At 34.4% G+C, this 22,461-nt stretch overlaps 6 protein-coding genes, 1 long non-coding RNA gene and 1 pseudogene across 11 annotated transcripts; 6 read left to right on the plus strand and 2 right to left on the minus strand.

The window, feature by feature from the left end:
* The first annotated feature begins 3,933 nt into the window (after positions 1-3,933).
* On the plus strand, positions 3,934-4,957 carry LOC147942693 (uncharacterized). The gene is made up of 3 exons (XR_015558904.1): positions 3,934-4,176; positions 4,286-4,401; positions 4,545-4,957. It is a non-coding gene; the product is annotated as an uncharacterized LOC147942693 (long non-coding RNA).
* Positions 4,958-8,044: 3,087 nt separating this feature from the next.
* Positions 8,045-9,926, plus strand: LOC104791210 (uncharacterized). The gene is made up of 2 exons (XM_010517044.2): positions 8,045-8,872; positions 9,161-9,926. Exons 1-2 carry the CDS (start codon positions 8,121-8,123, stop codon positions 9,816-9,818), a joined length of 1,410 nt encoding a protein of 469 aa, XP_010515346.2. The 5' UTR covers positions 8,045-8,120; the 3' UTR covers positions 9,819-9,926.
* Positions 9,927-10,797: 871 nt separating this feature from the next.
* On the plus strand, positions 10,798-11,985 carry LOC104791212 (F-box/kelch-repeat protein At5g51250 pseudogene; annotated as a pseudogene). The gene has a single exon (XR_015559129.1). The product of XR_015559129.1 is annotated as an F-box/kelch-repeat protein At5g51250 pseudogene (transcript).
* A 27-nt stretch (positions 11,986-12,012) lies between these two features.
* On the plus strand, positions 12,013-14,134 carry LOC104791211 (uncharacterized). Of its 2 annotated transcripts, none has more exons than XR_015559128.1 (8): positions 12,013-12,212; positions 12,304-12,470; positions 12,552-12,697; positions 12,787-12,849; positions 12,931-13,027; positions 13,117-13,278; positions 13,361-13,520; positions 13,625-14,134. XR_015559128.1 is itself a non-coding variant. In XM_087453180.1 (8 exons), the coding sequence occupies exons 1-8, from the start codon at positions 12,085-12,087 to the stop codon at positions 13,903-13,905; spliced, it is 1,200 nt and encodes a 399-aa protein (XP_087309306.1). In that variant the 5' UTR covers positions 12,013-12,084; the 3' UTR covers positions 13,906-14,134. The 2 variants fall into 2 exon arrangements, 1 of the variants encoding a protein (XP_087309306.1); XM_087453180.1 differs by having other exon boundaries at positions 12,931-13,023.
* Positions 14,135-14,776: 642 nt separating this feature from the next.
* Positions 14,777-15,813, plus strand: WIH3 (cysteine-rich TM module stress tolerance protein). The gene is made up of 3 exons (XM_010517047.3): positions 14,777-15,040; positions 15,133-15,376; positions 15,576-15,813. The coding sequence occupies exons 1-3, from the start codon at positions 14,992-14,994 to the stop codon at positions 15,619-15,621; spliced, it is 339 nt and encodes a 112-aa protein (XP_010515349.1). The 5' UTR covers positions 14,777-14,991; the 3' UTR covers positions 15,622-15,813.
* A 587-nt stretch (positions 15,814-16,400) lies between these two features.
* LOC104791214 (telomere repeat-binding factor 3) lies at positions 16,401-18,438 on the plus strand. Its single transcript, XM_010517048.3, has 6 exons — positions 16,401-16,538; positions 16,786-17,035; positions 17,118-17,359; positions 17,486-17,570; positions 17,673-17,756; positions 17,860-18,438. The coding sequence occupies exons 2-6, from the start codon at positions 16,886-16,888 to the stop codon at positions 18,199-18,201; spliced, it is 903 nt and encodes a 300-aa protein (XP_010515350.2). The 5' UTR covers positions 16,401-16,538; positions 16,786-16,885; the 3' UTR covers positions 18,202-18,438.
* Positions 18,439-18,569: 131 nt separating this feature from the next.
* Positions 18,570-19,739, minus strand: LOC104791215 (ADP-ribosylation factor-like protein 8a). 3 transcript variants are annotated; one of them, XM_010517049.2, is made up of 5 exons: positions 19,580-19,739; positions 19,444-19,476; positions 19,233-19,354; positions 18,988-19,149; positions 18,570-18,904 (listed from the first exon to the last, which is right to left on the minus strand). In XM_010517049.2, exons 1-5 carry the CDS (start codon positions 19,640-19,642, stop codon positions 18,754-18,756), a joined length of 531 nt encoding a protein of 176 aa, XP_010515351.2. In that variant the 5' UTR covers positions 19,643-19,739; the 3' UTR covers positions 18,570-18,753. The 3 variants fall into 3 exon arrangements, with proteins under 3 accessions (XP_010515351.2, XP_087309307.1, XP_010515352.2); XM_087453181.1 differs by having other exon boundaries at positions 19,571-19,736; XM_010517050.2 differs by having other exon boundaries at positions 19,595-19,723.
* A 432-nt stretch (positions 19,740-20,171) lies between these two features.
* LOC104791217 (ADP-ribosylation factor-like protein 8a) lies at positions 20,172-22,237 on the minus strand. The gene is made up of 6 exons (XM_010517051.3): positions 21,846-22,237; positions 21,094-21,175; positions 20,958-20,990; positions 20,741-20,862; positions 20,501-20,662; positions 20,172-20,413 (listed from the first exon to the last, which is right to left on the minus strand). Exons 1-6 carry the CDS (start codon positions 21,881-21,883, stop codon positions 20,296-20,298), a joined length of 555 nt encoding a protein of 184 aa, XP_010515353.1. The 5' UTR covers positions 21,884-22,237; the 3' UTR covers positions 20,172-20,295.
* Positions 22,238-22,461: the final 224 nt, after the last annotated feature.

Consider the following 22,461-nt stretch of genomic DNA (forward strand, 5'->3'; position numbering starts at 1 on the left):
GCCGGATGAAATACAAGCGATATGGAGAGTTCATCCTGTCAAGCCGAGACTTCCCAAGTTTTTAGGGGTGAGTGATTTAGGTCAGTTTAGGAGGCTATCTACGAAACCAGTTTGGCCACCAATTTGGCCCGATAAAATACAGTTTAGGAGGTTATGTACGAAACCAATTTCGCCACCAATTTCGCCTGAAATACAAGACATAATGATACAAGAGATATGGAAAGTTCATCCTATCCACCCGAGACTTGCCAAGTTTTTAGGGATGAGTGAAATTTCACGAGCTGGAGCCTCAGAAAGAATTTTGTTATATATCGAACATAACAATTTGATCGTAGTGAACAAGAAACGTCCACTACAAAAACAAAGGTTCGCATGTGATGATGAATATTGTGATGATGATGATGATGAATGGTGTGATGATGATGAATGTGATGATGATGAATGTTGTGATGAATGTTGTGATGATGATGATGATGAATGTGATGATGAATGTTGTGATGATTATGATGATGAACAGATGTTCATATGTGATGATGCATTAAAGGAACTCTTCCAAGTTGATACACTCAAGATATTTGAAGTTCCACACGAGTTAGTGAGATTCTTTCCGGATCCACGGGATTGATGACGACATAAATACTATGTGTCGATTCAATTTATTGTATTTTTTGCTGTTGGTTTCTTTTTTTATATTCTGAGATAGATTCATTTAAACTTAATACAATAATACAACTCAGAACCTTTTCTACAGTGGTTAGCATACCTTGCTGCTGATATCTTCATACTAGAATATCGCGCGAGATAAATTTATAATAATTTTAATATATATTAGATTTATTTAAATATTTAAAGTTATATATTTTATGTTTTGATAAATTATATTATGTTTGTTATTTGTTTTGTTTTTAAATAAGTATTTTCGGTCACTTAAAATGAATGATTATTGATTAGTAAAGCACTAAACTGAAATTTTGTATTAATATGAAAGGTTACTTTAAAATATTTAGTATGTATCCCATAATATATAGAGCTCTTCATGTTTTGATGCAAAATCAAGACGTACAAACATTTTTTATGTTAGTAAAAAAATATTGATTAAGTATAAAATAAAATGCGGATGAGCATGTGTCCGCTTTTAACATAATCTATAAAACATCAATATTTTCTAAAGCCAGACACCTCCAAGAAGGGCGAGACAGTAGCTTGAATTTCTCGAATAACCTCTTCTTGAGCCGAAACTCATGCTCTTCCTTTATTCTCTGCGTAATTTATTTCATTAATTAAATAACTAAAGGTAGCATAAATAATTTTGATATTTATATATTACCAGCATGCTTCACACATGCTTAAAAGTTTTATTATTATAATTTGAATGTTTTAGCAATAAAATATTTTAATCTTAATAAATTATACAAATGACTTCAAATGCATTTGTGTTCTAGAAGTAGAATTCTTTCTGTTTCTTGATTAATTGAATTTGGAAAAGAAATTTCTCTGTTAGATATTTCTATATCTTGATCACGTACTTTATATCTATTGAACATACTAAATGCAAACTGAATTTTAGTTGAGAATTGAGTAAAAAAATGTTATTGATATATTATTATATCAAATAAAGGACTATAGAAATGGTTATCGGAAACAAAGTTAATAAATACATACAAACACAGTTGTAACGTTAAGGAACAAATTTCAAGTAATAGTATTCGAAACAATTAATATTTGTTTAAACTCTTTTTCATGGGTAATACATACAAACACACTTGTATAAAATATAGCATGGGTAATAAGTAGCATAAATATTGTAACTAAGATATAAAATCTATTAGAGTTTATGAATTATGATCTAAAACTAAAATTTTTATATTAAAAATTTATCAAATGGATAAAAGAAAAACAAATTACAACATTGATATACAAAATAGACATTTGAAACAGTATTTACCAACATTTACAAGTGAGAATGTGTTATGTGCCTAAGACCTTCTTCATCTAACTCTTTCTAATGAATAACCACATTTAACATGTTCACTTTTATATATGCTCCAAAATTTCGACTCAACTTATTTATTTCAAAACCTACAAATGTCACATATAGGAAAACGTTAAATATTACAAAATTTAGAAAATTATGTGAGAGGTAGAATAAGACGTTTAATGAAGACTTTGTCTAGCTATTTATACATAAATTTGTAGTAGTATGAGAGATTTTTCAGTTTTTTTTTGGTCAAACATCATGTGAGTTATGGTTATATTTCAAAGACTAAATATACCAAAGGTTTTGTCCGTGTTATTTTTTTTTTTGTAAAACACAAACTGTATTGCAATTAATACATTAAAGTGTATTTATATGATGAAAGATTTGTTTTTAGTTTTTTTTTCAAACATCATGGGAGTTACATTTTCAAGAATTAATATGCAATAATTTGTGTTAATGATTACTACTAAAGAAAAATTAAATATTATATTGTTTTAATATCTTGAAATTATTTTAGAATAAATTGATTTAATATTTTGGGACAAAAACTGTGAAACAAATATTATACTTTTTTATCAACAAATAATTATTATAATATTAAAATATTTTTATAGCTTGAAATTAGTAAAAAAATTTAATAACTATCACATTATATTTTTCCAAAATTATGATATTAATATTTAAATCTTTAATTATCAGAAATTTATTTTTCTAAATTGATAATATTAATATTTAATTCTTTCTTATTTGCAAAATTATAATGTTATGGTAATCTTATATAAAGTATTGAAAAATGATACCTATGCAAAATTATCATGTTATGTTAATTATATAAAATATTGATAAATGATATCTATATATAATTAATAAAAGGGTATTGCATAAATGTCAATATATTTTTTAGTACAGAAATCTCATTTAAATTTAGTGAATCTGAAAATAATGTATGTACTTTTGAGAAAAATAAATTAAAAGAATTTAATAATTTAAAAGTGAGGACATGTGTCGAAAATATATGCTGCCAAATATCATCGTGTTATGCAAAGTTAGGAGAAAACATTCTCATACTATATAAGATACTAGATTATGATCCGCGGTACACCGCAGGGCAAGTTTTTATTTTTATTTTTTTTTGTTAATGAACTATTTTAATACTAATTTTGCTAATGTACTATTTTATTAATTTTAGTGATTTAGCATATAATTCATGGTATGCCACAACAACACTTTTTGTTTAATACAATATTAACTAAATCAGTTTGATCTGACATATTTTATATTTGTATTGTTAAAATAGTAAAATAAAGATTTGACCCGTATTGAAGTATCATATTAATGATATTTTATTTTTTAGTATTATCAATTCAATCATGTAATGTCATATAACCCATTATTTTTTATACCTCGTTTATGTTATTTTGAAAATTTAATGTTTAAATATTCATAATTTTAAACTTTTTATTAAGTTTAGGTATATCAGTTATAAATTATGAACTTCTTAAAATTATATAAATTACTATATATGGTAAATTTACTATATATGTATGTTGAACACACACTTTTTATATTAATTGAGTAATATATGTTCGTTTAAAAAAATTCAAATCACAATATATGCAGGAAAAATATGTATTTTTATTAAATTTATGTATTATATGATGATTCACTATATTTAAATTTTAAAATCAATAAAGATGATAGGAGAATAATTTTTTAATATGGAATAAATCATCTAAATATGTATGTTTATTATAGGATATTATATATATGGATATTTAAAATATTTTAATTCTGTTTGGTTATAAGGATAGTAGAAAAAATTAATTATACTTGTTTGGATATAAATATAAGCATTAATTGCATTAAATGTAAAGACTTTCCAAAATGTATTTTTGAGCAAAAGTTGCTGCAAAAATACTAGTATAGATAGACCAATTTTTACATCAAATCATTTTAACAGACCTTGACATAGCAATTCGTTTCCCACGCATTAAAAGACTATGACAAGAAATGTATATGAAACTTGATCAAAAACGTAAGCTCTGGTATTTGACTTATACAATACCGTTTTTGAGATAGTTTCTCTCAAAACATAGCAAAGTTGTTAATCCAAATTCCAAGATATGTTTCACAGGGATATAATAACATACATGAGACAAGAGAGGTTCATGCTTGTCAGAAGAACAAGCTTCTTACAAGTGAAAGTCTTTTCAAACTTTTGTTGGATACTTACAAAATAGTCTGATTTCTAAACAGTAATTATATTTTGCTCTGTTTTTTTTTTGTGTGTATTTGGATTCTTCACAGGTTCTTAGAATACCGAGACTTGGTGCTCAACGTCTTGTTGGTATGAGAACTCAGCCTCAAAAGCTCACATGAAAATGTGATGTCACTGCGGTTCTAGTTCGTTACGGCCTCCCACGGTACTAGACTACTTACTTAATTCTTAAATTAGGCTTTTGACAGTATAAATGACGACTTACTCATATCATGTTATATATATGCCCCATCAATTTTAATTACGTTAAAAGCATAGAGGTTCTTTTTACTTTCTTGTTATTCTTAGGTTATAGGAACCTTAACCCTGAGGTAGAGGAAGGAATTTGCCAAGTCCTCTCTTACATGCGACTTGAATCTGAGGTTCTCTCTGATATATATATATCCTTCATCAAGAAACTTTCCTCCAACATCATCGGCGGCCACGTCGTCATCATCATCGTCTTCTAACAAGAAAGGAGGGAAGTCAAACGTGGAGAAGAAACTTGAAAAGTTCTATAAGCATCAGATATCTCATCTCCAGCTTATGGAGGAGGTTTCAGAGCACAATCATATCCGCTACACTGGAACTTTTCCTTTGGATGGATCACACAGGGGTTTGTTCTAAATTTGGATTTTGAATGGGGAGATTTGTTGTTTGCAGGTTGTATAAGAAGTAAGAACAAATGATTGAATACTAATAATACTTAAAAAAAGCCTTTACTTCCAAAGTAACACCAAGAAATTAATTACTACTTAACACTTGAGTCCTAAAGAGCGCAGCTAATTCTTGAAACACATTTTGGTAAAACTCAAGAAACAAGAAGCAAAGCTTTAGACATAGGTATCGATCAAAGACTTCCTCATTTCACTAGCAACGAAATGAGGCTGAGATTGGATTGGTTTGATGAAAATGCTGTTAATAACAGGTAGCTCTACCGCAATTGTATCTGAACCACAGAAAACGGTCCAGTCGTTCACAGTCAAACCCGCGCATATCACTTGGCTGCCACGGTTCACGGTTCCTGCAACCGAAGGGACCTGAAAAAGATTCGCTAGTTGGACCATTTCTTCTACTTTGGTATCAAAAGGCTAGCTACTAGGCACTATGCAATAAGGTTGAAGTCTGAGGATGTAGCCTTTAAGAAGGAAACGTGGAAGGTTCCACTTGTACAAGGAAAGGTGACTGGAATACTTACAACTAACTCTTTTCTCCAACAACTCTGTGATTGCATCCTGGACATAACTTCTTCCCCAATTCGATTGTTGGATACAATACCCTCCTCAAATTTCTGGAGACTAAGTTAGCGCTGCAGCAATGTGAACAACCAGTAGTTTCCATTCTGCCCAATTATATACCAAAGACGAATAAGCAGAACTTATATTGATGTAAAAAAAAAAAAAAAAAACAGAGGTTATTTAGAAAATGTAATGCTTGTTCATTAATTTCAACATCAAGCTCGAATTATACAAGATTTTGAAACTCAGACGGCATATACAAAAAAATATATACACAATAATCTAGCAGGTCGAGCTAATAATCTTGATTAGCCACCATTAAAAAATTCATTTATGATACTATGGAGGTTTATGAACTTCTCTTAATAATCTACAGTCTACTTGACTGTTTTCAAAGCTACTCTAGACTCTAGTGCTGACAAACCATTCTCAGCGTAAGTTGTTCAATTGAGGTGAAGATAACCTGAAGATAAAAGATTACCCACAGCTGATGTCGGCTCATATTATAAATTTTCATTATTTACAAAAAGCTTCATATTTCTAATATTATATTTGAGGTGTTATTTAAAATTAAAATAAATATATCATACATTATATACTTAACAACATTAAAAATTCATAATATACATTTTATATGTAATTGGAAATCATATATCAAAAATTAATAAAATGTATAAAATGTTAGTAAATTTATTCTCAAACAAATTAAAAATCCATAAGTTACACCCATCTCTAACAAACCAATTATTCAAATTCAACTCTAACAAATCTAACACCCATCTCTAACAAACCAATTCATCAAATTCAACTCCAACAAATCTAACACCCATCTCTAACAAACCAATTTATCAAATCCAACTCTAACAAATCTAACACCCATCTCTAACAAACCAATTCATCAAATCAATAACACCCAAATAGAACCAATTCATTAAATCTAACAAGTCTATCATATTCTTAAGAAATCTAACAAAACTAAATCTATCATAAAAGAGAGAACTTAGGCCATAAGAAGTTGGAGAGACTGGAGGGAGAGATTCGCCAGATTGGAGGGAGAGATTTGCCAGAGATTCGCAAGAGATCACGTGTCGTCGAAGAGAGGAGTCGGAGGAGTGGTTTGAACAAAAAAGAAACGATACGTAGAGAAAAAGAGGAATTTATTTGGTTATATCGATAATATTGACGAAACATTTAATTGCTGCGTTTACCAAAATTTCATCGTAGTTGGTTCCCGGACACATTTTCCGACGGAATATCGATATGTATTTGACAATCTCAAATCTGTCGGTTATTTCCAAGGGCTTTCCAATGGATAACCGACGATTTAGGTTATAAATCCTTTAATTTAATAATTTTTGTCAATAGACATGCATATATTTTATGTATTATATATTTAACCATGGAATGTTTTGTCAAAATAAACATCTACATGATTAAGTCATAAGAAAAAAAATTAAAAAGACAAATAACAAATACTAACCCTTAAGGTATAATACCACATCATAAATAATTTAGACAAACAACCTATTTTTTGGTAAAACACACAAATTTTTAATATTGTAGTTTAAAAGAAGATTAGTTAGTCTATGAAACTCATCCTTTATACATTGCTTCTAAAAAAGTGTGTTACGAAACAAAAATGAGAGTTATTACACTAAAGGCATCTCCAACCCTACTCTATTTTAGAGTAAAAACTCTATTATAGAGCAATATTTGCTCCAGATTGCTAGCAAATCTATTCTTATCTCTATTTTTTTACATTAACTATTGCTCTATTATAGAGTTACTCTATTTTAGAGGAAAAAATAGAGATATACATTGGAGATGATCTAACCCATCGATAAATCGTCGGTATTCCGTTGGTATACTAGACCAATAAAAACCAACAAGAATTTGACACAACGGATCAAAAACTGATATCCGTCAATAATCTGCCGGTTATAATCGACAAAATTACCAACAGTTTACTAATTACCGACAAATAACCAACGGACATTACCGATGGTGTCTTCCAATCGGTTATCCATAAGAAATTTGGACGGATTATCAATGGATTGCATCTGTCGGTAATATAACCGACGAACTCATATGTTGGTAGATATCTGTCTGTAATTATATGTTGTTTTATATGGTTTCAAATTTATAAAACCAAAAATATTGTAAACCGAAAAAACCGAACCATATCCAAACAGTACTACATGTAGTTTTTATATAATTTCAATGTTATAACACCACAAACCTATAAAAAAAAACCGAAACCGAAAAATCCAAACGCCTACCCCTAATTTCAACCCAAAACTCTTGAAATTTAACACATGAAACAAAATGTTTGAATCATTAAAACGTTATAAATAAAATTGTTTTTTCTTTTTAAATCACAACAACTTAACAAGATTACAAACATAATATACAGATCCAAAATTACAAAGACCAAAAACATAGTAATAAGTCAGAAAATTCTCATTTAATTTATATTTTCTTAATATATAAACAAAAAAATATATCAGTTTCCAAAACTCTTATAAAATAGAACCTAAACCTTTACGAAGAAGAAAGACTCTTTTGGTGATTCTTCTCTCAAGTCTAAACCTTTGCGACGAAGCCCTCAAACCCTAACAACCTCTCATTCCTCCGGCGAACTCAAACAATGGCAGAACTGAAGCTATCAGGGAGTCGAGACTTAACCAGAGTTGAACGAACCGGAGCACACTCACACATACGAGGCTTAGGTCTCGACTCAGTACTCGAGCCACAAGTTGTATCCGAAGGCATGGTTGGTCAAATCAAAGCACGCAAAGCCGCCGGAGTAATCCTTCAGATGATCCGAGAACGCAAAATCGCTGGTCGGGCTATACTCATAGCCGGTCAACCCGGAACGGGTATAACCGCAATAGCAATGGGTATAGCTAAGTCGCTAGGGTTAGAAACACCGTTCACCATGATCGCAGGAAGTGAGATATTTTCACTAGAGATGTCAAAGACTGAAGCTTTAACTCAAGCGTTTCGTAAAGATATTGGTGTTAGGATCAAGGAAGAAACAGAGGTGTTGGAAGGAGAAGTCGTGTCGATTTCGATTGATCGACCTGCTTCTTCTAGTGGTGCTGTGAACAAGACTGGGAAGATAACTATGAAGACGACTGATATGGAATCTGATCATGGTTTGGGACCGAAACTGATTGAGGCGTTGGATAAGGAGAAAGTACAGAGTGGTGATGTTATAGTTTTGGATAGGGCTTGTGGGAAGATCATTAAGCTTGGAAGATCGTTTACGAGGTCTAGAGATTACGATGTTATGGGGTCAAAGACTAAGTTTATGCAGTGCCCTGAAGGTGAGCTTCAGAAGTGGAAAGAGGTTGTGCATACTGTCACACTTCATGAGATTGATGTTATTAATAGCAGGTTCGTTTCTTGATACTTCTCTGTTTTTGTTAATGTTTTCAGTTGCTTAGTTTTGAGTTTTAGGTTGAAAAAGATTTCTTCTTTTTGCAATTTTAGGCTTGGAACTGGATAGAGATGGTTACATGATTGCGTATTTGGTTGATGGTTTAGGGTTTAGCTTGTAAAGATCGGTTCTTTTCAACTTTAGGTTTGGACATTTGATACGTTTTCATTAGATACAGATAAGGATTAGTCCTTTTTACATCAAATTCATTAACTGTATTCTTGTTTCATTTATGTGTGTTGTAGGACTCAAGGGTTTCAAGCCCTTTTCACGGGTGATACAGGCGAGATCCGATCAGAAACCCGAGAGCAAATCGATACTAAAGTAGCAGAATGGAGAGAAGAAGGGAAAGCTGAGATAGTACCTGGTCTACTCTTCATCGATGAAGTCCATATGCTTGATATTGAATGCTTCTCATTCCTAAACCGAGCACTCGAAAACGACATGTCTCCTATCCTCGTTGTAGCTACAAACCGAGGAATGACAACGATCCGAGGAACAAACCAGGTATCACCACATGGGATCCCAATCGATCTCCTTGACCGTCTTCTCATCATCACAACGCAGCCTAACACTCAAGACGAGATCAGAAAGATCTTGGAGATACGTTGCCAAGAAGAAGAGGTGGAGATGAAAGAAGAGGCGAAACAGCTTCTGACTTTGATCGGATGCGATACCTCGCTTAGGTATGCGATTCATCTGATCAATGCAGCTGCTTTGGCTTGCCTGAAACGTAAAGGGAAAGTAGTGGAGATTGAGGACATTGAGAGAGTTTATCGATTGTTTCTAGACACCAAGAGATCGATGCAGTACTTGGTAGAGCATCAGAACCAGTACATGTTAAGTGTGCCTATAAACACTGAGGAGGCTATTGCAGCAGAAAACGAATTCATGGAAGTTTGACATTCACTTCATGCGAGTTTGGCTTCAGATTTTTTTTTACCCACTTTTTCTAAAAGCCACTTTAACAAAGCTATTATTACATTCTCTTTTTCTTTTCACAACACCCCAAGGGACTAATGGAAGTTACGGAACGAAAGAAGAGTGTAAAGAAATTAACTAGCTAGAGAAACTACTAAAAAGGCGATTCAAGAACCTATTTTTTCACCTGACTTTATTCGATTAATTGATAGATTCACCATGCGTTTATCAGAGATTAAATTAATGAATCGTTAAGTAACGAAGATAGAGATAATCCTCTGACTCTGAATTCAGTTAGTGAATCTTTATTTGATTTTATTGTAGTAAAATATTTGTAAATTTATTGTTGTCATTAGGTTTCGTGTGTACAAAGCAAGGTAGACTTTTGGTGCTTGCTTGAACATATCCTTGGCTTTATTATCTCCTACGTAGTTGCTAGACCAAATTGTTGATTTCTTGTTTTATAAAAAAAGGTGCGGAAAAGATCGAACCGAACCGAACCGAACTAACCAATCCAAATCAAACCAGGATTCATTTATCTGAACCCAAATTGAAAAAACTGCTGGCTAGGTTATGCCGTCGAGTAACAACATGTCATGCCGTATTAAAAAAAGTCAGAAAACCCTTATGAAGGAAGAAGAAGTCGTAGCTGACACCGTCAATGTCACCGGAAAAGAAGAAGCTGATGATACGACCTCAAGAAGTTTAATAGGCCGTAATGGGCTTGATTATCGTTTAAGCCCAAAATACTTAGAAGTATTTATTAATCTCAAATTCGTTCTTTGTAAACATTATCGAAAAGGATCAATAAACAATTAATTACATTTCTTTCTCTCTTCTCTCTTCATCTCCGCCGTAAAGGCGCATCTCTTCTTCCTCTTTCTACTCTAATTTTCTATCTTAGATGAACTCCGAAGCATATCAGCTGAAGCCGTCGTAGACGCCAGAATCGATCCCAATTATGTCACTTCCCAATGATTTGCTATTGAGCTGCGTCGCACGTGTCTCAATATTGTACTATCCAACGCTCTCCCTTGTCTCCAAGAGCTTTCGATCTATCCTAACTTCACCGGAGCTTTACAATGCCCGGTCAGTCTTAGGACGCACCGAGAGTTGTCTCTATGTGTGCTTAATGTCGAAACCTTATTTGAACTCTAGCTGCTGGTTTACCCTCTGCCGGAAACCTGATAAAACCTCAAACAATGACGACACAAGTGGGTATGCTTTGGCTACAGTCCCCATTACCCATTCTCCTCGTCCGCACATTCCGGGTCTAGTGGCGGTTGGTTCTGATATCTACAGCATTGGCGTATCCTCTAGCGTCATGATTCTGGATTGCATGTCTCACACGTGGCGCGAGGCTCCAAGCTTGCCGGTGGAGCCAATGGGACTTTCTAGTAGCGTCCTTGATGGAAAGATACATGTAGCTGCAGGAAGCTGTGAAGATTCCTCGAAGAACTTGTTTGAGGTGTTTGACACAGAAACACAAAGTTGGGATCCTAGTAAACCTATCCCTTGCAGCAAGGCAAAATATGACTTTGCATTCTCCAAAAGCACATGTATTGATGGAAAGTTCCACCTGGTGTCTCATTGCCATCATGATGTGATTGCTTACAGTCCCAAGGAAGGTAGATGGGACAAGGTTGGAAATGAGCTAAGAGATGTTTTCTATACGGTTTCTTATTGCGTGATAGAGAACGTTTTATACACTAATTTTCACGGAGTGTTCAAATGGTTTGACACTAAGGCAAGAGTGTGGAGAAAATTGAAGGGTTTGGTAAGGTTACCTAAGTTCCCTCCAAGTTGTCGTATTCAATTGGCTGATTATGGTGGAAAACTGGCGGTTTTGTGGGTCGATCAATCGCCTTGTACTAGTGGTGACGGCTATAACAAGGATAAGATTTGGTGTGCGGAGATTGCTCTTGAGAAACAACAACAAGAAAGTTGTGAAATTTGGGGAGAAGTTGAGTGGAACTTTCCTGTGCTTACAGTTCCTGCAACATGTCGTTTAGAGAAGGTTCTTGCTGCTACTCTTTGATGAATGAATGTGTCACAAAGTTTGAAATATGTGTGTGTGTGTTTTTTATTTTTTATTTTTTTTTATTTGGTGTATGCAAAATACTATGAAATGGCTTATTTATTTATGTGACCGCGTTGTTCAACTTCGGAATAAGATTTATTCTTCCGACAAAAACAAAAACACACACACAGAAAAATCGATGAGTGACTCATCAGTCTTTGTCAGTGAATGAGCATATCTATCAATGGATTAGAAAGACTTAAGCACATTGATAGATATGCTCATTCACTGAAGTTGACCCTTTTGAGTAATACATCGAACAGTATAAAAACAAGTATAGACATTTGCTTCCACAGGTAAAAAAAAATCTAGTATCTGTGTTATGTGGTCATCGACCTCAGTCATGGATTTGTCTTAATTCCAAGTTTAATATCTTGCTGATTATAGGAATTCGTCGCGTGCAATTGGAATGTGCTCTCATGGTCAGTGGGAGAAAGTATCAAAAGGGTTACCTTGGGTTGGGATAATGTCACCTTTTGACTACAAGATCCTTGATATAAGAACCTATGGTGGCTCATCTGAAGTCGTCACCTTGGAGTTTGTTGCTAAACAAGGTATAGAGTTAGTCTTTGTTTTTTTTTGGTGTGTTTTTGCAAATTATAAAACTAAACAAGGTAGAGTTTGTGTCTTGGCAGAGTTTTTCATGTACCGTATCGTGTTTTTAATGATGGGGATAGTGCTGCTGAATTTGGCTTCTAGACTTAGCAAAGCAGTAGCGTTTTATTACATTGGTGCCATGTCCATTGGAATTGTCATTCTTGTAACTCTTATCATTTATCAGGTAAAAAGTTTTCAAAACGATATCAAAGGCTTTTTGCTTATAATTTATTTGCTTCCCTTTTGTTTAACTCGATCACTGATTGTGTATAGGGGATAAAGCGTCTCCCGACTAGAGGGAAGAGTCGGTTTGAGTTATTTCTCTACTCCTCTATGGTGAGAGTTGTCTTCTCTTTGAAACCTTTTGTTTTTATCGAACATTTACTAATCAAAGCCTTTTTTTTTTTATCTTATCAGATTGGTGTGGGAGGTTACTCTCTTCAATACATATGCGGTTTAATTCAAGATCTGCCAATGCAGATAGGAATCAGTGAAGATTTGCACATTCCTGTATGTAAGTTTGGATATTTTTTTAGATTTTGGCCTACTTGTTGTTACGTCACATGCATATGAATCTTAAACGGCTTTATGTTAAATTTGCAGCTGGCGATTCTTTTGGTTGCATTTGTGTATTTGTTTGGAGCATGGTCAGGGTTTTGGACTGTTAAGAAATTTGTTGTGACAAAAGATGGTTCTATTGATATTGGTACATCAATCTATGTCTGTTGGACCATCCGAGCTTTTGCTGTGGTTCTGATCCTTCAGGTATTTCGTTGTTTTTTCTCTACTATTGCTTTTGGTTCATCTTTAATTATAACTTAAGTCATGATATTGTGTTAATTAACAGAGCTCTTTAGATCCCTTGCTTGCTGGAGGAGCGTTGATATCTAGTATTCTCATCTCAACAGTTCTAAAAAGTATCAGCAGAATGCTGTTAGCGCAAAGAACTGAGAGTTGTAGCTCCGGCTTAATCCATGCTACTACGTTTGCTTATCCTCTTCCTAGAGGTTTTGACCTTTCTTGTTGTGTGTCTCTAGGAGTCTGATTTCTTTGATACTATTCCATTTATCTCGTAATGTTCTTGAAAAATCGGTGTAAATGGTTTTTGCAGGTTCCAGCAAGAAGTCGAGGACAGTACCACTATCTGATTCAGATATATTCCCGTCTTCATTCCACAGAACACCAGAAGGGAGAAGAAAGCTAAGGAAGGAAGAGTTAGAAAAGTTCACTAAAGAGAGCACGGAAAAGGCAATGAGGGAATTGGTTTCTTCACCAGGTTTTGGCGAATGGGCGGTGAAAAATGCTAATAGAATCAGCGTAAATCCGATAATGGAGTCGTCCAGTAGATTGACTGATACGGTTAAGCGCAGAAGATGGTTCCTCTGGTTCTGAAAAGCAAGTAGCCAGGGAAACTTTTGAACCAGTCAGGAGAGTGTAGACTGTAGAGACTCTTGTATTGTAACTCTTTAGGGCACGATTGTTGTAATAACCCTAATTGTTTCTTCTTAGATTGGTTGTGCACGAAGCAACAAACATTGCTTTTTATTTATCTTGTGGAATAACTCTCATTGTTCTGTTTTGTTTTTGATCTTGAAATCAGTAAAATGTTAACTTTTTACAAGATGGCTTGGCAGAAAATGTTCTTGATCAAGAAAGATTATATTTATTAGTCATCAATGGGTTTATCAATTCGTCCTTAATCTCAAAAATTATATCGAGATTTTTCAAATACAAAGGATTTACTTGTTACTAATGGAGTCTACCCTCTACTCTTCATTAGATCTTGTATTCACTCCGATAGTATTATAAATCGTGTTGATTGTATTTTGATTCGACTTCATTTTGCAGATTATATACATAAAGGATATACTTTTTCTAATGGGATATTTCCAGTAGAAATATAAAATGCCTTTTGCAAAAATTAACCTTGACCAATAAAACAATTTCTACAAAATTATAAGGACTACCCACTTTTCCATGAGTGTAGTCATCAATGATGTTGAAACTCAACATGTTACACTTAGTACTTAGTAGTATTTATTCGATTAATGGAAGATCATGATATAATATAGGCCACTAACTGGTACTAGTGGATGATGATGATATGATAATAGGCTTAATTACAACCTATATTGTTTAGAGGGGAAGTTTCATCTAACAATAGACTAAAAATTTTTGATAACCAAAAAAAAAAGAGAATATAGAATATTGTGGTGTGGGTCAAGGGGAAATTGCATTTTAATTGAACAATTCCACAAAGTGAGTTGGTCGTCTCTTACTTATAATTGTTTTTAATCATATAAATCTAAGATTAGTCCTTGGAGAGAACATGTCTTTTGTCTCCTAAACCTCCTTTATTTATCATCATTATTATCACTAATCCTATTTTTATTCCATTCACAGCGAAGAAGAAGAAGCAAAGAGTTCGTTATATAGAAAGACAATACAACCTCAGATAAGAGCAAACCATAGAAGAAAATGTCTTATCAAGATCAACACCATCCCGTTGGTGCTCCTCCTCCTCAAGGTAATTACCAATTCTTTTTTCTTTCAAATCTTTTATGTTTATAGGTATCTTTGTTTCTGGTTTCTCAAGTTTTTGATGTTGTTATTTTTCAGGGTATCCTCCTAAGGAAGGTTATCCACCACAAGGATATCCTCCGGCAGGATATCCTCAAGGGGGATATCCTCCGGCGGGTTATCCTCCACCGGGTCAGGGATATCCAGCACAAGGCTATCCTCCACCGCAATATCCTCAAGGTCATCCACCGCAGTATCCTTATCAAGGTCCTCCACCGCCCCACTATGGTCAGGATCCACATAAGAAGAAGAAAGACAAGGATTCAGGCTTTATGGAAGGATGGTGCGTTGACCCAAATCTCTCTCTTTCACATTATAATATAGTCTTAAAATGCTTGAAGCTGACGAAACGGACTAATCCTTTTCTAGATGATACATTTTTTGTAATAAATTTTGCTATGCAATAATATGGATAATTCAAAGTCTACATATATGCTTGCTTGTGAATGGTACTTATAAAAATGTGTATTTGTATGATACAGTTTGGCTATGCTCTGTTGTTGTTGTCTCTTGGAAGCTTGCTTTTGATCGGAGGATGAGCCGTTGACCGTCTGGAGGATGCCATTGTATTTTTCCATAATGTAAAATGTTAAAAAGATGTGTTTGATCAACATTTTAGATATCTTCTTCTTCTGGTTATGTGTGTCCACGTTTTGGGTTTGTTTCTCTCCTTTATTTTATTTTTGTTATGAATATGAATTTGACTTGAGGTCTTGTTTATCTCTATGACTACTGACTGAATCAGGGTATGTGCAGCCCATCTTTTGTATATGTAAAAAGTGTGTTGTCACTTTTGTATCAAAGCCATTCCTTTTTTCTTTTTTCAGTAGATGAACACAAAATAAGTAACTCAATTTTGTTCTATTTATCATCAAAAGTTTTATTAATTTTTCTCATAATTATTAACCAATAGTAATTCATTAAATTTTCAAATTTTCAATTAATAATTCTTGAAATTTACAATTTTCTAGCATGAATGATAAAATTTACAGAAAATCAATTTTAAGATACAAGAAAAAAAATCCTAAAATATCATAAATTGTTATACAGAGGGAATATTTTTTAGTTACCTGAAAACGTGAAAATTTGATGAATATGATGAATGGTAAAAAATAGCGGAAACACGTTTTCAGTAAAGATATGAGCTAGGATCATTATACAGTACCATTCATCCTCATTAATTTTACAAAATAATCCCTAATTAAAGGTTTAAAAAAAAATGGGTGTTTTTGTAACTAAAAAAAGTTCAAGACGAATTTATAAACTGGAGGATAATAAAGGGCTCCTCAAAAAAATCGATACATTTTATCATCCTTCGTAGCTGAATCGAAAAAATAAAGGTCAAGTTTTTTGTGTCTCTTCTTCTTCAACAATTGTAGATTCAAAATTTGATCCATGACACTCTTCTCCACAGCTTCCTCTCTCATTCGCTACAGCTTTCTCAGGCATGCGCTTCTTCTTCTTCTTCTTCCTCTCCTTGTTTAATTTTCCCGATTTCCCTGATCGAAAGCTTTAATCTTTTCTCATGCTTAACGATGATTTGGCTTGGCATTACTATTGAATTGCTAATGCAATTGAAAAAACTTATGGGTTTTTTATTAAAACCAGATATAACTCTCTCTTACATCTCATTTGTATTCAGGATTATAAAGTATTGATCTTTGTGATTGGTTGTTTTCATCTGCTTTACAGAGAAACGAAGTCGAGACATTAGAAGTTTCATTAGTTGTTGTTGTGTGTGTGTGTGGTTCTGGAGAATTTTGATTTTTTTTTGTGTGATAAACTTGTGTGAATGGGAGCTCCAAAGCAGAAGTGGACAGCAGAAGAAGAAACAGCTCTTAAAGCTGGAGTACTTAAACATGGAACTGGAAAATGGCGTACCATTCTCTCAGATCCTGAGTATAGCTCAGTTTTGAAGTCTCGTTCAAATGTGGATCTCAAGGTAAACAAACAAGAACTTGAAAGAGAAGACAAGAGAGAGAGTATAGAAACTTACATTGTTGTCTAAAAACATTATTATACAGGACAAATGGAGAAATATAAGTGTGACAGCTTTATGGGGATCTAGGAAGAAGGCTAAACTCGCACTTAAAGGAGCTCCTACGTCGGGTCCTAGGCCAGATGATAACGCTACAGCTATTACCATTGTGTCTCTGGCTAATGGTCACATTGGTGGTGATGTAGGAGGACAGCTGATGGTTGATGCACCATCTCCTCCTGAAGCTTCTTGTGAACCACCAAGAGCTTTTAAAGGACCTTTTACAAGGTTTGCCTTCTTCTTGTATGAATTTTTGATGTTGTGGATGTAGAGTATGGGAATAGTGAAGCCTAAAGGCTTACTTTAGTCTAAGTTTCTTCAAGATTGATCTGAGTTCTGATATGTTTATTGTAGTGTGGATAAGATTATATTGGAGGCCATTACCAATTTGAAGAGACCCTTTGGTCCTGACGGCAAGTCGATCTTGCGGTATATAGAGGTACTCTTTTCTATGTCGTTAAGCATTCTTTCTATGTCGTTAGGCATTGCTTCATCTATATACAATCATCAAGGACCTTAGTGTAGCTGTAAATTTTTTCAGGAGAATTTCAAGATGCAACTGGATATGAAACGGCTTGTGTCTTCAAGACTAAAGTATTTGACAAATGTTGGAACGTTAGTTAAGGTAAAAAGAAAACACTTTGGTCGAAACTACCACTTGCAAAAATCACATATTTATTACTTACTTAACAATGGTTTTACTTCTTGCGTTTGCTTTCACCTTTTAGACAAAGCACAAATATAGGATATCTCCAAATTATATGGATGAAGGAGCGAGACAAAACCTAAGGTCTCCTCAAGAGTTTTTGGAAGGAAACAAGGAAAATACTCCAAAACCTGAGGAGAACGGCATCAAAAACCTTACTAAATCCCAAGTAGATGGAGAAGTTATAATAAAGGGCATGTCAGAAAAAGAGGCTGCTGCAGCTGCTGCAAGAGCCGTGGCAGAAGCAGAATTTGCAATAGCAGAAGCTGAAGAAGCGGCAAGAGAGGCAGATGAAGCAGAAGCCGAAGCTGAAGCTGCCCATATATTTGCAAAAGCGGCAATGAAAGCTTTGAAGTATAGGTAAACTCGGTAAGAACTAAGAAATCATTGATGTTGTATGAGTACTATTGATACTGTATTGTTGATATTATATCGTTTTGATATAATCTTCAGGTTATGTCCTTATTTCAAATTTGCATTGCTGCAGTGTTTTTGGTCAGTTAACAGTGTACATTCTGCAGCTTGTAATGTATTCTAACTCCATTGACTATGTAAAACCTGTTCCCTTTTTCTTCTTCTGTTGATCTGTTATTCCTAGTAACTTTACAGGGTTCTCGCGACCCATTTTAAAACTGGTTTGAGAAGAAATAAATAAGTCAATGTCCATTGATTGTACAACAGAGCTTATTTCCATTTCCTTGGATTTTTAGAAGTTTTCAAAAGGCACTTGTGTTTTAGTGTTTCTGAAATTTTAAAGCCTTAAGAATAGAAAACAATTCACATCTGCTATACAAAGACAAAGACTGGACCAAACCAGACCAGACCAACAGGTGAGACAGAAGACAAATAAAGACGACCTCTTGTTACACACGAATAAAATTGTCTTCAACAATCATCAACATAAAGACTAAGAAGATCAAGAAGAGACGACATCTGTTGTTGGTGAAGTTAAGTTCTTTGATATTGAGTGATTTACAACCCAATCAGTGATCTGATCAATGGTGGTAGGGTTCTTGCAGGATATCATGAAACAGCAGATTTCTCTATCTGTAAGCCCACTAAGCCCCCTGCAACATTAACAATGCAAGAAACATAATCATAAGCTAAATGAAATGCCTTTTGTGTGTTCAGTATGAAGAAACAGCTATACATTTCTTTTGTTAAGGCTTCTTTGGACAGAGCTCCAGGTTTGTCAATCTTGTTCCCAATAACCAGAAGAGGGATACCGCTAAGCGAAGCTTTGCTCAACAAATCATGGAGTTCACTTTTCGAGACACTTAGGTTGTCAAGATCTGCAGCATCAACTACGTACCTAGAATTGGAATCAACATGAAACCATATTGTGAGCCAGCCATTAAAGATAACAGAAACCTGAGAGTCTAATAAGATCCTTACGCAATCGCAGAAACATGGCGGCAGTAACGTTCCCACATGCTGCGGAATCTTGGTTGACCACCAAGATCCCATAGTCTGATTGTAACATTTTCTTTTGTCAGTTTCCTCATGTTAAACCCGACCTGATAAAAAAAAAATAAAAAAAACTAAGACGAATCTCTTCGTGTTGATTGAAATACGTATTTTATAAGAGGTGTCGTGTAACACTTACGGTAGGAATCATGTCTTCACTGTATCCACCAGTCTAAACAAGAAAAAGATGAGAATAGATTATCAGATTCCCCAAGGCAATCACCAACAACTAAATGTTAAGAAAATATAAAAGGGATGCATAATACTGTACTGACGGCAAGAACATTTACAATTGATGTCTTTCCTGCATCTTGAAGTCCTATCAGAGAAAGCTCCATTTCTTGCTTGAAGAGAGAGACTAGTATAAACTTTATTGAAACAAACAAATAATAGATTTTCTCAAAATATCAACCAAGAGAAACGAGGGACAGCACTAAGTTTTGTTTTTTTACTTTAGTACAGAATATATAATTTTATATTAGATTGTTGAGAGGCCTGAGGTAATGGAGGCAACAAGCCACACCAAATATTATTTTACTTTATAAACATGTTTACATACATACTGTGTAATTGGCTAAGGTAAACTCTGCGTATCCATTGAATCCATATGAGAAATTGCAATGTTTCAATTTACCTTCTATGTGAGAGACTCTAACTACAGTTGCAGCTATATTAATACGCAGAGTTTACATCTCTTCCTACTGAACGCCCGTAGAATTTTATTAGAAGAGTAAAAAAATAAGGTCACTTGTGTTTTTTGTGTTTCCAAAATTGCAATTGCAAAGCCTTGGGAATAGAAAACAATCCACATCTAATATACAAAGACAAGACTGGACCAAATCAGGCCAGACCAGCAGGATAGACAGAAGACAAATAAAGACAACTTGTTTCACAGGAAAATTTGTCTTCAACAATCATCATCATCATCAACCAGACAACACAGGAAGACTAAGAAGATCAAGAAGAGAGACTATATGTTCTTGGTAAAGTTTTAGTTCTTTGATTTTGAATGCTTTACGAGCCAATCAATGACCTGATCAATGTTGGTAGAGTTCTTGCAGGATATCATGAAACAGCAGACTTCTCTATCTGCAAGAGATGTAAGCCCCCTGCAACAATAAGAATGCAAGAAAGATAATTAGATCGAGCTGAATTGTGCTGTTTTTGGAGTAGTTCAGATGAAGAAATAGCTATACATTTCGTCGGTTAAGGCTTCTTTGGACAGAGCTCCAGGTTTGTCAATCTTGTTCCCAAGAACCAAAAGAGGAATACCGTTAAGCGAAGACTTGCTCAACAGATCATGGAGCTCACTTTTCGAGACACTGAGGTTGTCAGGATCTGCAGCATCAACTACATACCTGGAAATGGAATCAAACATGAAACCAAATTGTGGGAGATACAAAGTGAAGAGAAACCTGAGTCTAAAAGATCCTTACACAATGGCAGAAACAGCGCGACAGTAACGTTCCCACATGCTACGGAATCTTGGTTGACCACCAAGATCCCATAGTTTGATTGTAACATTTCCTTTTGTTACTTTCCTCATGTTAAACCCCACCTGATAAAAAAAAAACAAAAGGAGAATCTCTTCATGCTATTCCAAACAGCAGGTGAAAGATGTAACTTAATAAGAGATTGTAGTGTAACGCTTACCGTGGGAATCATGTCTTCACTGTATCCACCAGTCTAAACAAGTAAAGAGATGAGAGTAGCTATCAGATCCCCAATCACAATCTTCTGAGTGTTAAAAGAGAATATCAAAAGGGAAGCATAATACTATAATACTTACCGCAACAACATTAACAAGTGATGTCTTTCCTGCATTTTGGAGTCCTATCAAAGAAAGCTCCATTTCTTGCTTAAAGAAGAGGCTGCAAAAACATATCCAAACAAAGAAAAATGAATACCGAATTGAACTCACTTTGGTCCAGGGCACGACTCACTCATAGAGAGCTAGAAACATAATTAAACACGAAAAAGAACCACTCTTTCATGAAATTTTAAGTTTTTTTTAGAACCTGTTCTATACTATTTGCCATGAAAAAAAGGCATTTTTTTCACAGCTCCTACATAAACCACAATTACACCGCTAACTTGAAAGATGCTCTCTCATTCTTACATGGCAATCTAAAATCTTAAGACAGATTCACTTTTCTTCACCTTAATGTCACCACAGAAGAACAGATTGGACCTATACAACCCCTAACACTTGGCATCTAATGCTTATAAAAAAGCTCGTCTCTTTGAAATTAAAAGGATAAAAACTACAGGAACGTTCCTATGATAAGTAGAAGAACCTTGTCAAAAAATCATCTTCACTAAACCAGATTAAGAACAAGACCACGATTCAAGTACAGCTGAGCTGATTATGGTGATGATTTCAATTCCAATTTCTCATAAATTTTCAAAATTCAGCGGAATAAAGCAATAATCCAAAGATAAAAACATAATTTTTAAGCTCAATATAATCAAAACAAGAACAGAGAGATTGAATACGAAGAAGAAGAAGAAGAAGAAGAAGAAAGGAGGGATCTCACACACCTACGAAGCCAATTGAGAAAAGCTTCCCACAAACCCATTGATGATTTCACGAAAACAAACAGATCCGCCGGTTAGATTCTCCTCCACGGGATCTCTCTGAGAAGAGAAGCTTCTTCTTCTTCTTCTTCTTTGTCCTCCTCGTTCGTCGGCCTGCTCTCTCTCTCTCTCTCTCTCTCCCAGTGACGGCGAATTAAAAAGAGTCAAAGCTACATAAAACCTACCGTTCGATTTTTCTCCTGGTCCACCAAATCAACGGTGTAGATTTTGTTTGTGTTTTTTGGTTGATACACCGAGATTCATGGGGTTGCTATTTTTAAAAATTAATTCATTATTTATTTTACAAAATTGAATTAGCCAATCAGAGGAGAGATACGGTGACACATATACACCAGAAGTTAGGAATAAGAGAATTGTATGGATTATATAAATAAATTACCTAAACCACTCGCGTTTTAAGAAGCACGTGTTGAGCACGTACCGTCCATTTTGGATTTTTGTATTTATAGCTGGGGTCGGTGGTAGCCGCCAAAGGATTTTGGCGGTGGTGTTGATATGATCGGGAATGTGCAGTTACACGTGTCGTTTCTCAATCATTTGTGGGTTGAAATCTATACGT

This window comes from Camelina sativa, chromosome 6 (assembly GCF_030686135.1).
Source record: "Camelina sativa cultivar CO46 ecotype springtype chromosome 6, ASM3068613v1".
In the NCBI taxonomy this organism is placed as follows: domain Eukaryota; kingdom Viridiplantae; phylum Streptophyta; class Magnoliopsida; order Brassicales; family Brassicaceae; genus Camelina; species Camelina sativa.

Excerpts from the sequence above, each read along its gene's own strand:
- LOC104791217 (XM_010517051.3), bottom strand. The coding sequence starts at position 21,883 with ATGGGTTTGTGGGAAGCTTTTCTCAATTGGCTTCGTAG. Across the intron at positions 21,176-21,845 it reads TTTCTCAATTGGCTTCGTAG|CCTCTTCTTTAAGCAAGAAA; the intron begins GTGTGTGAGATC and ends ATGTTTTTGCAG. Across the intron at positions 20,863-20,957 it reads GTGAAGACATGATTCCCACG|GTGGGGTTTAACATGAGGAA; the intron begins GTAAGCGTTACA and ends TTTTTTTATCAG.
- LOC104791214 (XM_010517048.3), top strand. The coding sequence starts at position 16,886 with ATGGGAGCTCCAAAGCAGAAGTGGACAGCAGAAGAAGAAACAGCTCTT. Across the intron at positions 17,360-17,485 it reads TTTAAAGGACCTTTTACAAG|TGTGGATAAGATTATATTGG; the intron begins GTTTGCCTTCTT and ends TGTTTATTGTAG. Across the intron at positions 17,571-17,672 it reads CGATCTTGCGGTATATAGAG|GAGAATTTCAAGATGCAACT; the intron begins GTACTCTTTTCT and ends AAATTTTTTCAG.
- LOC104791211 (XM_087453180.1), top strand. The coding sequence starts at position 12,085 with ATGAGCATATCTATCAATGGATTAGAAAGACTTAAGCACATTGATAGA. Across the intron at positions 13,279-13,360 it reads CTGTGGTTCTGATCCTTCAG|AGCTCTTTAGATCCCTTGCT; the intron begins GTATTTCGTTGT and ends GTTAATTAACAG. Across the intron at positions 13,521-13,624 it reads TGCTTATCCTCTTCCTAGAG|GTTCCAGCAAGAAGTCGAGG; the intron begins GTTTTGACCTTT and ends TGGTTTTTGCAG.
- LOC104791215 (XM_087453181.1), bottom strand. The coding sequence starts at position 19,642 with ATGGAGCTTTCTCTGATAGGACTTCAAGATGCAGGAAAGACATCAATT. Across the intron at positions 19,355-19,443 it reads GTGAAGACATGATTCCTACC|GTCGGGTTTAACATGAGGAA; the intron begins GTAAGTGTTACA and ends TTTTTTTATCAG. Across the intron at positions 19,150-19,232 it reads CGCCATGTTTCTGCGATTGC|GTACGTAGTTGATGCTGCAG; the intron begins GTAAGGATCTTA and ends TTCCAATTCTAG.
- WIH3 (XM_010517047.3), top strand. The coding sequence starts at position 14,992 with ATGTCTTATCAAGATCAACACCATCCCGTTGGTGCTCCTCCTCCTCAA. Across the intron at positions 15,041-15,132 it reads TGGTGCTCCTCCTCCTCAAG|GGTATCCTCCTAAGGAAGGT; the intron begins GTAATTACCAAT and ends GTTATTTTTCAG. Across the intron at positions 15,377-15,575 it reads TCAGGCTTTATGGAAGGATG|TTTGGCTATGCTCTGTTGTT; the intron begins GTGCGTTGACCC and ends TGTATGATACAG.
- LOC104791210 (XM_010517044.2), top strand. The coding sequence starts at position 8,121 with ATGGCAGAACTGAAGCTATCAGGGAGTCGAGACTTAACCAGAGTTGAA. Across the intron at positions 8,873-9,160 it reads ATTGATGTTATTAATAGCAG|GACTCAAGGGTTTCAAGCCC; the intron begins GTTCGTTTCTTG and ends TGTGTGTTGTAG.